This window comes from Manacus vitellinus, unplaced genomic scaffold (genome assembly GCF_001715985.3).
Source record: "Manacus vitellinus isolate BGI_N305 unplaced genomic scaffold, ASM171598v3 scaffold_8_pilon, whole genome shotgun sequence".
In the NCBI taxonomy this organism is placed as follows: Eukaryota; Metazoa; Chordata; class Aves; order Passeriformes; family Pipridae; genus Manacus; species Manacus vitellinus.
This window is the reverse complement of record NW_021940864.1, coordinates 7,463,956-7,477,920: the sequence shown is the minus strand read 5'-3', so window position 1 is coordinate 7,477,920 and position 13,965 is coordinate 7,463,956. Positions and strand designations below refer to the sequence as shown.

Below are 13,965 nucleotides of genomic sequence, written 5' to 3'. Positions count from 1 at the left end.
TTGAAATACTGAAGTTACGAGATGGATTTAAACTTTCAAAGAGAGCCTAAACTCTTAAAATTATGAGTTAGCACAATTGAAACCAGATACTCAGACTGGGAGATACAGTTTGTGTAGCACAAGCTATGATTAAGCAAGGAAGGTAACACCTCTGTTTTAAGTCATCTCCTTACTGTAATGTTAAAATATAAGATAAAAAAACCTCAGAAACAGAAGAGACTGAATTAGACATTAGAGAAAGAAAACAAACAAACAAACAAAACCCCCCAAACATTCCTTTAACCTACATTTCTGGAATGGGCCGGGATTTGTCTTCTTGCACCCGTTCAAGTAGCCTTTGGCAAACCACATACAAAAATAACCTCCATTACCATTAACTTAAAATTTCCAACGGAAAAGCAAGTCTTAATAACTTGAGAGATTATTTTTGTCTCATTTTTGTATACTGTCAAAGACAGTGAGTTGCTAGCCCATGAGCTGGGCACTAAGATGCATAATGCAGGTAAATGTGTTGTACCTAAAGATGGCAATAAAGGGTAAAGCTGATAAAAACACCCACCTTATACTTCCATCCTCAATTGTTTTATCATATAAAAAATGTGAGAACATTATGCATACTAAAAGAAAAGTTTGAATCTTTGCTGAATCTTAGATGAAAGAAAATTTTTTCAGATGGGAGATGTTACACAGCATCCTCTTCTAAGTCTAAATCTTAGACTGCTGAAAAAGTAGTTTGCTAGAAACTACTTTTCAAACAAACTACTGAATGAAAAAGAAGTATAAAATCCTGAAATTCTGCCATATCAATTTGGAGGAAAAGAAAGAAAAAAGCCACCTCAGAAATAGTATGATAAGCAGTACTGCAGAGTCCTGTCAGATTATTGGAGGAACTGAGGAATTAAAACTTAGTACAGATGGATTTTTAGGGAGATGCTTAAGTTTTAAGTAAGTATATCATATTACAGAGACTGCTGCTCAAGACAGCTTTTGACTGAGTCAGGCATTCAAGTCACCCTCTGATAACACGAAAAAAAGCAAAACAGAAAACAAGCTATACTTCAACTCATTAAAACAGTAATAGCAACTGAAATATAGTAATTAACCTATGAAATAACTTGTAACGCTTACAGAATTTCAACTGATGTGGTTTGAGGGGTGGAGAAGGGAAAGATTGTTTCAATACCTTGTCTTCCCTCATCATTGGTAAACAAACCAGCATCACTGCTGCTCAGACTGCTGGATTCACTGCAATAAGAGAGAGAAAGAAACAGATCAAAAGAACAATTGATCTTTCAGTCGTAAAATTTTAAGGAGACAAGGCTGTGCTCAGATTGAACTTAAGCCCAACAGAGATCGGAGAGAAAATAGGATGATTTTTTTTAATCAAACTGCAAATATCCTGGTTCCATTAACTACAAAGCGTATTATTTTTGGCACATAAAACCATGGGAATCTAATGGTACCCTGACAGTAAGCCAGATGTGACTGCAACGAGGTGCTGACACAATTGATGCATTTTATTATCTGCTTCCATCAAATGCTCACTGCTCCCTTCTTATGCTGTGCAATTCAGCTTGATCCTGGAACACCACTGCTCAATAAAATAGGAAAAGTCTCAATCAAAGGCAGACTAACCCTTCCTTCAGCACATGAAATATAAGAGTCTGAAAATGGAATTACCTTTCTGAACATCATTTGCAAATATTCTGGAAAAGACACTGCTTAAGGTTTCATGACATACTACTCTGACAAAATGAAAAAAGTTTATAACAAAGGTAGCCAATTAAATCAAAATAAAGGTCACCCTGAAGAAAATAAGTATGATCCATGATCATAATATTAACAAAACAAAGCAAGGTGTAGTCTACTTTTCCATGACTTCCAGCATGGCCTTAAAATTAGAATATGTGTTTACAACATCATGTATGCATATACATCTCTCAATTCAAAGACATGAACAGGTATTCAGTTCTTTGCTCTATACACATTGTTACAAACAATATTCCAAGTCTCTAAAGAGTAAAACAGACTGGACTTTTTACAACACAGATCACAATTTGTTGAGTTTCACATGAAAAGATTTTTATGTAAACCTTTTATTTTGTTTTTTATCAGGAGAGTAGCTCTTTTAAAGAAATAATATTCTTACCAAAATTTAATCACATTTTACTCACATTGGGATCTAGAAGAATTTGAAAAAAAAACCCAAATACTTCTGTTCAGCACACAAATTCAAGTACATGCTATAAGTATGGCTAACCTTGATGTTTCATACAAGCTACTCACAAGAACTTTACGTCTGTTTACCTTTCTACACTTAACTCATATTACAATATGCATGCAGTCCTACACTCGAGAGTCAACTGGTTCCAATTATTTTTAGCTACTTTCTAATGATAAATTATTTTTATTTTAAACAACTAGAACACTTCAGAAAATTATTGCCTTTTAAATTCTAATGTCTCAAAAAAATAAGCCTCCTTTTTTTAAAGCTTGTAATATGAATTATATAAAATTAGTCTCATTTGTGTTTAATTATAAGCATATATTTGGTCTTTTCCTCCCTCTCTGGGAGGCATCCCAACAGGATTTGAAACACAATATGGTAGCAGGAGACACAAAGCAGTGATTATTTTTTTAAAACACACATATATTATATAGACACAGGTCTGTGTTTGAAGATTAAGTTGTCCTAATCTTGGCTGTACCTTAGGCTTACCCATATTGCATAAGCAATACTTATGTTCTCTTTTAAACAAAATATAATCAGAACAGACTTAAGCACTTGCACAACTGCCCTATGCAGAAGAAAGATGACACGCATGCAATGAGAATGGAACCACCTTTCATGAGGGAGACCAAAACTTGAACTTTCTAATGTTGTGAATCCTTGTAACCACCTTCAAGCAAGCATCCCATCCTCACTTTAATTATAACATAGATGGCTTTACTATCCTTAGATTTCATTGGGCACAATTTTACATCACACATCTACAAGAAAAAACATTCCTTTTTCACAGATTTTTCTTGTCCACTTATTGTTTAATTGAACTTTTTAAAATAAAAGTTCATAAATCCTTTCAACCCTGATATTTCAGCCATTTTCCTACCAAAACTTCCAATTTTGAGAACAGTCTTCTTCCTTTTTTTAAAATAAGATACTTTAATTGTGCAATAATTCTTACTGAAGGACTAATCAGTGCATGAAAATATAACCACTTGAAAATAAATTAAAAAAAAAAGAATAAAAAAAAAAGTTTCAGAAAAAAACCTTCTCAAACTAACACTGTCATATCCATGGCAGCTACAGCATTCACCCTCCTCAAGCCACAGTCACATAGGGCAAGGATTACAGTCAAGATAATTGCTACATGGCAGTCATCTCACTAAATAAATTCAAAACCTCTGGAATTAATACATTAACATCTAAGTAACATGAAAGCTGTTATGATGGAATTTATTTTCAGTTTTAATATCATTTTGCACTTTACACTGCTAATTCCTTTGCTTTGTAATGAGAATTCCGCTCCCAGCATGACTTCCATGAAAAAAAAAAAAAAGCCACAGACTCCTTTTAGTCCTATAAAATAGTGTATGCAAGCAAAAACTTGGAAGGAGCAGCTATGCTATCCAAAAAGCTTTCACAGCTTTATTTCTGCACTTGTGGAAACAAAGAGGAAATGACTGTCATTTGCGGTTACCATCACAAACAAGCTGTCTGGTACCTTGGTTTTATATGAGACGTGGGCTTTGTCCTGTTCCCAGGAACTGCCCAGCTGCTGTGCTCCCACTGACCCCAGGCTGGTGGGTGGCTGTCTCTGAGTTTCACTGCTGCCTCTTTTCCAAAAGGGGCAATTGAGATTTCTCCTCTCTTTAGTCGCTCTAAACACAAACAACTGCCAAAGCTTGCAGGGATTAAATATCACCCAGAACACCAGACACTGCTGAATTTGGCTGAAATTGGCCAAAAGCTAAGCAGCCAGGATATGTGAGGATGAGCAAAGGACAGGTTCTGGTCACAAAAATCTAATTTTCAGTGCTTAAAACAAATATCACAGGAATTCATCTCTAGGATCATTTAGATGCTGACATTTTAAGAGTTTGAAGATTCCTACTACTGCTCCTGAATCCTGCACTTAAAACCTTGTTATTGCTGTGTTTGGCTTTTGAACACTCACACAGACATAAAAGACTGCAAAAGAAGTGTCACTTAGCATTTTTAATGTGCACTTCAAATACGTATGTTATGTTATTTTCAAGTAATGTCATGTGTACACGTGTATACACTGAAAATTTCTCACTAATTTTAGAACCAAGCAATTTAATTCCCATTAAAAATTATCGTCTGTTTTTTTTAAGAAAACAAAAAAACTTCTAAAAAAAATTTACATTTTTAGAAAAAAAAGATTATTGAACTATATTATTGCACACATTATTGAGAACAAAACTAGAGCAGCTTTGTGTACTTTTTATTCTTCCTCTTCCAGCAAGTGTTGCTGAAGTGCAAATCTTATCCAAGATCCTTTGTTAGCTCTCTGTATCTTGTGCAATCTCATGCTCCCTTTTAAAACCTCAGCTTTCACTTTCAGAACATAGTCTTCTTAAGAGAGTTTGCTGGTTCTTTCCAATTCTTCTGTCTAAATGATCTCAGACAATAAAGGCACTACTGCATTTAAGTAAAGTTAGATTAAAACAAGTTAAAATTATGCACATACAATATATCCTGATACAGTATCACCTGAGAGGCTTAGATATGGTGGATTTCTAATCACACTATGAAATGTAACTTTTTTAATTCAGTAATTTCCAAATTTATTGGTACAGATGACCACTGGAAGAAATTCTGTCACATGACAGACCATCACTCAACCACGTGCACAAGTAGAAAACAGTAGGAGGATGAGAATGGTTTTAAAGACCATTTACTGGGGCCATATACATGCATCTGAAGTATGATTTGAGAAACTGCATCATTCAGGGTAACAAAACATAAAGCATTTTGAAGAGGAAGATCAACTTTTAAAACAATAACCTCTTTTTTGTAAAAAAAGATATTCAGTCTGACCTGAGAGTTGCTCAGTTTTTGGGATCCTTATTGATCACTCTCCTCTCCACCCAAAAATTAGCTACAGAATTTGTGAGCTGAATAACTGTTATCCTTGTAGCATAACAGAAGATCTATAAATAAAAAAGTGACAAGACTCTGGACACATGATAAATTATGCAATGGTTCCTAGTTTGAAGAAAATTTTTAAACACCTGTCTTTAGGTACCAGACTTGGAGTAACAGAATGCCAGTATCATCAAAGAAGAGAGTTTGCTAAAGGCTTCCTGACAACACACACTCCTGTGTTGCATGGGTGAGTTCTGCTCCAGTAATTAAGATGCTGGGAACAATGTTTAACATTTGGGATTAATTCAGCTTTTTCAGCTGCTTATTGTTCACAGGTGAGGGACAAAGCTAGTATGTAATAAAAAGACTTGGGACTTTTCTGTCAATAACTGGAGTTAGTCACTTATCAACACTGTTTTTATTACAGCAACCAATCTGTCTGCTCTGGTCAAAACCCCTGGATACTCTCTGCATCTCAATTCTACCTGTCCAGTAAGGAAAAGTCTTAACAGTTCAGAGATAAAATGCCTACCAAAAAGAACAGGAACACTAGTGCTGTCAAGCAATTGATTAAAATTATATCTTCTAATGTGTGTCTTTCTTGTTGACACTTCTGCATTCAGAACCAGGCACATGGAATAAACATAATCAAGCTTACCAGGCCCTGCAGTTAACATCCCTTGTGTATGGTGGAAAAATGACTTACACCTTACTGTGTTGTCAAAATAGTACTTTGGAAACAATTACCATTGTAGTATGACTGCTGTCTGGAATGGATGGATGAGGTGTACTGCCAAAGGGTCATCGTTCCTCCATTTTTCTAATGGTAAGCTCAGGTGTTTCTGAACTGTAAATTGGTTTTTGCATTTCGTAAATGATGTATATCCTTGGCAACCTGCAGACTTTTTATGCCCATACCACATAAGAACACGCTGTCTAAATGGTGACTCTAAACACTGACAACCTTTCTGACAAATAGAGATAACAATCAGAGCACCAATGTCTAGAAATTGGAAAATCACTTAATTCTTGTCTGAGAACTGTCGAAGAGTTGAAATATCCAGAAAAGAACATATTAATCATATGTATACTTTGTCATTCTTAATCTTGAAGCAATTAGAATGTATTATTTCAAGAAACTGTTTTCTTGGTTATTTCTCTGCCCCATGACTATTTTATGCTGAATTCCTTAACCTAAGCAACTCATATATATTAAAAATAGTACGTAAAAAATTAAGAGTAATTTATTAAAACAGATACTATTGATGCTAGAATTTTAACTCTGGAACTAAGAAAAAATCCAAAGACTCCCAATACAAGCAACTGTAATAAAAGCAAACATTATCCAAAGTTTCTTTAAAAAGAAAGAGAAAGAATAACCTGTCACTCATGTTCTCATCTGAGCCTTTTTGCTCCTCATATTCCATTTTGTCCTTATTTGCTTGGTTCACTTCTTCATTTTCTATAACAACTCCTTCATCCAAGATTTCTGGTCCTTGACGAGCTGCAGATACTTTTCTTTTTTTCACTTTGCTCTTGGAAAACTCTTGGTGCTGGTATGATTTATTGTTATTGTCCATTTCTTGATCTCTGCTGTTATCCTGCTGCTGAGTTATTGTCAGTGCATTAGAGACTTCTGATGGCAGATCTATCGCCATCCGTTTTACCTTTCTTCTCCTGCGCAAAGTTCTGTTTCCCAAACTGTCAACAGCCAAATCTGGTTCATGCCACAGAGGTCTTTTGCCTCTAATGTTATTTAAGTTTGAGGAAGGCCTACGTTTAGCAACCAACAACTGGTCATCAGAGTCACTGTGGTCTTTCTTATTAGCATGATTCTCCCTGTAGTCTTTGTTTGATTCCTCTAAACTGGAATCGGAACCTTCACTTAAGCAGTGACCAGTCTCCCAGGGATGATGGGTGGTAAATGAACGTCTTTTCCGTCCCCTCCTTTTCCTTGCCTGTCTCTTTAGAAGACAAGACACACTTCTAGAATGATCTCCAGTATCAGCAAAACCTCCTCTGGCTTGCTCTGAACTTTCTTCCAGTGCTGAGACCAGATCATGAACCAGCTCCTCCATAGTCCTACTGAAATGCCTAAATATTTCAGGGGAAAGAAAATACACAAGAAAACAACAAATTAATCTGAAGTGTTAAGCATAAACTATAACAATTTTATTTGGCAAAATCATTTGGGTCACTTTAGGTCAGGTAGTAAATGTCCATCTTATAAAGATTATTCCATTTCTTCCAAGAGACAAAAACTCACCAACCAGTCCTCTGCAATTTGCAACACATCAGCATACAGTCCTTTTAAAAGGTATCTTCTCAAACTTGCAAAGAAGAGGCAGTTGTTTCTGGCCTCACTATTATTGTTTGATTTTAATTCACCTCATCACACTTTCATGATTTTCAGCTATTCCATGCGGCAAGAGCATCAACAAAGACCATTCGCTCTAACTGCAGGAAAGGAGCACACTTTAAATTCATGAATGGGAAATGGAATATATCATATTCTCTCTTGATAGTACATTAAGGAGTTCTGTTTAAGAGTTGTCATTATTATAAAATATTTTTAAGGATAATTATCTCCTGATGCTGCCTAAATGCCAAAATGAAGTTAAGACAGCAACTCTTGACAATATGACTTTGTTCTTAATTCTGTCTTTCCAAATGGCTGATTTCTGTTTGATTTTAAAAAAATAATGATTCAGTGAAGTTACATTAAATTGAGAGAATACCAGCTACAAATAATTCTAGAGTATTAAATGCAAAGTTCCTACCACATGTAAGCACTTACATCCATAGAATCACGTGCTTGCATGAGGAAAAAAATCCCTAAACACACACATTGTCTGATTAAGGCCTTATCCCTTTTGAATTATTTGCTCCTTCCACCTCAAATTTCACTAGCATTTAGCATGTCTTTAACTCAGTATACTTCAGTAAATTCACCCATGCATTACATGAACATAATTATGAAAAAAAAAATTAAATGATTGCTGCTGAACTCTAATCCTTCTCTGAAGGCTGTGAACCTTCTCTATAAACACACGACCAGTCTCCCACATTGAAACATCAGAAGACCCCTTTTGCTGAGGTAAAGCAGAGAACATTGTTGATGCTCTCTACAACATTACACTGATACATATGGAAGATACCCAGAAAATTATGTAGAGGACATTTAAAAGCAAGACTTTTCACTTATTTTAGAGTATAAAGTGATGGTGGAATTAAAGTTTTCTACCCATACCCAGTGGTGCTGTAGATTTGGAGAAAACCTTGACACAATGGTTTCCCCCTGTCACTTACCACAAACTTCAGTGTTAAAGGTACTTAATGGTGATGGCTGAATGGACAGTCATGACCACATGGTACAAAAATTTTAAATATTAATGGAAAAACCAAAGAACACGTTTACAAAGAAATCCAAGCTGCTCATGAAATATCTTACCTAAAGAAATTATATATTCTCCTTTTAAACGATTTTCAGAAAGACTTATTTTTAAACATTTCAATTGCAAGATCAATAAAAGCACAGAAAGTGGTAGAAACACAAGCTTATTTTGAATTCTTGAAGCTACTGTGTCACTTATTTCCCTCTTTTTGTGTCCTGCTGTAATCTCTAGTCATATTACTCCCTCCTTATTTTATGTTTTCTTTGGCTCTCAGAACAGCAGAGTTATCATATTGTCTTGTAAGTGGTGAGACAGCTCTGGAAGAATGCTATGCTTCTCCTTAATCTACTTGGTTCACAAGAATGAAAACATCCATAATCACACAAAATTACTTCTCAGAAGCAAAAGAAGCAACATAGGAGGAAAAGCATTCCAAATGAAGCAACAATTTTCTGAAAATTCAGAAAGAGAAAAGTGGAAAAGTGGAAGCCAATTAGTCTAGAAAGTACTTCTAAATGTGGCAGTACAATGATGTAAAACTAATTCTTTCTTTGATTTTTCAAAGATTCAATTACTGCAGAGGGTTTGGGGGGGTGAGGAAGGTGTTTGGTTTTTGCTTAGGTTTTTTTGCTTGTGTGGTAGGAATACACACAGGATGCCTGAACATATCAGTCCTTGTTTCTCAGTAGCTATAACTGCAAAATGGGGAGGGCACTGGCCCCTTTAGCCTTACTATTAAACCCACAGGAAGAGATATATCCTCACAGGGGCTCATATCAGAAATGAGATACCATTAAGATTTAAGGGTCTTCCTAAGACTTTTGTATCAATATAACAGGAGCTGTAACACTCAAACAGGCAAACTCCAGCACATTTGGGTTAATTTGAGACACCAATTCCCCCAGCTGCCTGCCCAGCCTTCTGGCACAGACTTCTGCATTCACAGCTAACTGATAGAACTGGAGGTGCACCAAAAACTGAACCAGTAGGCTTAAACCTACATTTAGCTCCCCAAATGAACAGGTTTCTGCTAACCTCCCAGAATATGAACTAGCCTGTATGTTTCTTGCAGCCCATTCTGCCAGTGCCCCCGCAGCACAAAGCAAAAGGGAAAGACAGGGACACTAATGTCTTACACCATAGTTTATGATTAATTCCTTCAATTCAGCATCCCTAATCTGTATGGATAACTGTATCATTAAAATCAATGTAGCTCCTAGTGTGGACATACCAATTTACTCCAGATAAGTAAGGTGGTAAAGTCTTAGTTCCAAAAATACTTCAAGATCAAACACAATATACCAGCTCTGATTTTTATACCTGAATTCTTGCCTTGAATTCTTGCCAAAATACTGTCAATACAGATTGTGCCAGATCAAAAGATGAAAGTCAAGAAAAGTGAACACCCTTAAGTGTTTTTGAAGTAAAGGGTTAACAAGATTCTTAAAAGGCCCTGAGCGGTAAAAGGACTTAATTTCCAGCAGACTATGACTTTGAATATTATGCACTCCTGCAATTAATCTTTTCTACTGAATATCAAGTCTCTTCATTGCAACTCCTGAATTAAGATTTGTACAGGGCAGTGATCTTATTTACCCTAAAAATTGCAGTCATGGTTCAATGTATAATATAACTATCTTAGGCAGATTGGACAAATCAATATTGTAATTATTTCAACATGTTTCCTTAGAATGATTATGAGAATTACTTGATCAATTTGGGACAGTGCAAGCTCCTTTGCAACAGATTGAGAATACAATCACAAATCACTCCAGCTTTTTATTCACATTGCATTTTCAACATGCCAGTGGTCCATATTAAAATTCCTTCTCCTGAAAACTCAAAACATCTCTTTTGCTTCATTTTATTGTTGCTCTCATTTCTCCTGCTATAATTGAAGAACTAAAAAAAGGCAGCAGCAACCAGATAGAACAGTTAATCTCAAACCTATCTTCAAAATTCAGGAGCATATTTCTATTATAGCATTATTTATCAGACAAACTCAGTTTTGAAACTTTCTCCATAGTTCACAACCAGCTGTCAAGCTTGTATTCCAAACCTATGAAGCAATTTTAATCATCACTGCAGATGGTACTGTAACAAAAATATTTGCATTTGAAACAAGTTGAAAAATAACTATAAGAAGTATTAAAGACATTACCAGTGAGTATCAACAATATTCAGTAAGATAGGAAATTTCAAAGGTTGTAACAATGAATGTAGAACAACATAGTGAGGTACATAAAATATTAAGATGAGCCACAGTTTAGTATGACTCACATAAGGCTATAAAAATGCACTTACAGCAACAGCCCACAGCTAGCAATAAACTGTAATGTCCTCACTAGGAGAAGATTCTACTTTACTACACGAAAATCTAGTTTGCCTACACTGACCTTTACATTCATCTGAAGCAATTTTAATGTAGTTCACCAAAGGCTGACTCTTTTCCTCTCAGACCCTTACCAAAACCGACCATATAAGTACTGTTTGCAGGAAACAGCATAACTGCTTTCACCTGCTCCAAAACAGACCACACAGCTTCTGTTCAGTATTAATATTCAAATTGAAAATCCTAAGGGAAATAATGGGCACTTACTTTTTCAGTGAAAATTAGTATCATTTGTCTTCACCTCCCACCTAAAGCATGTAACAATGTAGAGCTTTGGCTGCCCGCAAAATATTTAACAAACACACACTGATGGGAAAGTTAATTTAGTTGCACAGCTCTTAAGGAGAGGCATTATCTCTTACCAAACCAACAGCTGCATTTATATTTACTTTCTAGTTCTGTACCTTTTCCTGTTAAATAGGTAAGGGGTTTCTTGTAGCTAAATTTATGCTGCATCTGTGCCTCATCAATTCTGAAAAAAACCATGAGTTTTGCTGTCTTCACAACCCAGCTTGATCACAAGCTAAAAGCACAAGAAAAATCAAAGAGTTCCTTGAACATTGGGATTATAAAACTCAAATTCTTATAATCTTTTCCCATATGGATTCTCTGATGTCTTGTAACACAGGTGTACTCACAATGTACCTTTATCTTCAGACAGCTACTAATTTGAATCCCATTTCTCCACCTCAGAAGCTATTTTCACATATTAGTTTTGAGATCCCTGCTTTATTAATGAGTGTGACAGAAATTTGGATTGAACAGGTGCAAGTATTTGGGAGGTAGCAGAAAACGATAAATCTCACTGCCTTGCCTGAAGAATTTATGGATTCAAAAAAAGAGGACTATCATGTTCTTGGGACACATGAAGGGGGAAGCAAAATGAAGCAACACAAGTGAATTAAAAAGCTAGTAAGAGACTATGGTAGATTAGGAAATAACTGATAAACCCATGTTCCACAGAAGGCTCTTCTCTCAGGTAACAAATATCAGGACAAGAGGAAATGGCCTCAAGTTGCACCAGCGGAGGTTTAGATTAGGTATTAAGGAAAAATTTCTTCACTGAAAGGATGATCAGGCATTGGAACAGGCTGCCCAGGGAAGTGGTGGAACCACCATACCTGAAAGTCTTCCCAAAAATGTGTAGATGTGGCACTTGGTATCATGGTTTAGTGACGAACACGGCAGTGCTGGGTTAACAGTGGGACTTTATCTCAGAGGTCTTTTCCAAATGTAATGATTCTATGACCAGAAACTGAAGTTGTACCTAGACTATTTAAACTCATCTGTCATTAAAAAGCCATCTCTACGAGGAGGACAAAGCATCTGGTTCCACATCCACACCTATTTATGTCCTTAGGCTCTGTCTGCTGGACAATCAGGTATGAAAAGCTACACTACAACCAAAAATGTATTGCGCCCTTTGTACCCTGTATCGACCATTGCTACGGGGCACAGCAGCCAGTTACCAAGACTCTCTGCACTCTCCTGCTTCTGAGGATCCACCTTCCCCTCAAGTCTAAGAGCCAATGCACCAGCAACACATTCAAAGTAAATCTGACACGCAGACCAAAGAAACTTAATACGAATGTAATTTTCATACTATAAAATTTAAAAATGTGACAGTATCAGAACAGACACTTATAGAAGTTAAATGGTTTTGAATTTTATATAAGATAATGTAAAAGCTGAGGACTCTCAAGACAAACCAGGATCATATACTGGAGCACATCTATATCTCAAAAGGCAAAAACAAACCCAAAATCCCAGGCTACTTTTCACCTTTGAGGTATGCCAACACTCCTTTGCTGCAGTCCATTATGTGTGTATATAAGTCAGCTCCAGAAAATAAGAAAGCACAGGAGGATTTTGAAAAAATTAAGATTTATGAAAGTCATTGTTCCTCAGTTAAGACATAGTTACTACACTTGCTGGAAGTGTCTATGAACTTTTTCTATATCATATATACAGCTCCCAGTAACTGCACACAATTACTACCAACATTTTATTCTCCAGTCACACACTACACATGAATTCTTGGTACCAACCCTGTATTTGAGAAACTGCTTTAGACAATTGGAGTTTCCTTACATTTGTTCATCAGTACAGGCTGGGGGCCGACCTGCTGGAAAACTGCTCCACAGAGTAGGACATTGGGGTCCTGGCAGATAACAAGCTGTCCGTGAGCCAGCAGTGTGTCCTTGTGGACAAGGAGGCCAATGGTATCCTGGGGTGCATTAGGAAGAGCATTGCCAACAGGTCGAGGGAAATGATCCCACCCCTCTACTCAGCCTGGTGAGGCCACATCTGAGTGCTGTGTCCAGTTCTGGGCTCCTCAGGCAAGAGAGACAGAGATCGTGGAGAGGGTCCAGAGGAGGGCTATACAGATAATCAAGGGACTGGAACATACCTTATGAGGAAAGGCTGATGGAGCTGGGCCTGTTCAGCCTAGAGAAGAGATGACTGAGAGGGAATCACATCAGTGTCTGTAAGTATCTGAAGGAAGGGTGTCAAGAGGATGGAGCCAGGCTCTGCTCAGTGGTGCCAAGCAACAGGACAAGAGGTAAGGGGCAGAAACTGATGCACAGGAAGTTCCACCTGAATATGAGGAAGAACTTCTTTACTGTGGGAGTGACAGCACACTGGAACAGATTACCCAGAGACATTGTGGAGTCTCCCTCACTGGGATATTCCAGAACTGTCTGGATGCAATCCTGTGCTGTGTGCTCTAGGATGACCCTACTTGAGTAGGGAGGTTGGACTGGATGACCCACTGTAGTCCCTTACAACCTGACCCATTCTGTGATTATGTGATTCTATCCTATACAATAAAAAGTATTTGAGCAATGATGGTATTTTATAACTGAGTATGCTGCTGATCCTCCTAAAAATTAGGGCCAGGCTAACTTGCAATAAGTATATCTGACTTTTCTACAACTGCTGCTTATCTAAGAAGGCACAACAATAAATACTATCAGTCTACTTATATTTAACAGTGAAAAAGTGTTTAGTACAGAGCAACGGCATACAGTCAGAAAGATGCTGACATGAACTACATTTAACAA

General features: G+C 36.7%; 1 protein-coding gene across 1 annotated transcript in view; it reads right to left on the bottom strand.

Annotated features, from left to right (window-relative positions):
- GPATCH2 (G-patch domain containing 2) overlaps positions 1–13,965 on the bottom strand; it is a 119,640-nt gene that overhangs the window by 103,453 nt on the left and 2,222 nt on the right. The window contains 2 exon segments of the mRNA XM_018085362.3: positions 1,184–1,245; positions 6,494–7,207. Of these exon segments, the coding sequence (XP_017940851.3) occupies positions 1,184–1,245; positions 6,494–7,207 (776 nt within the window).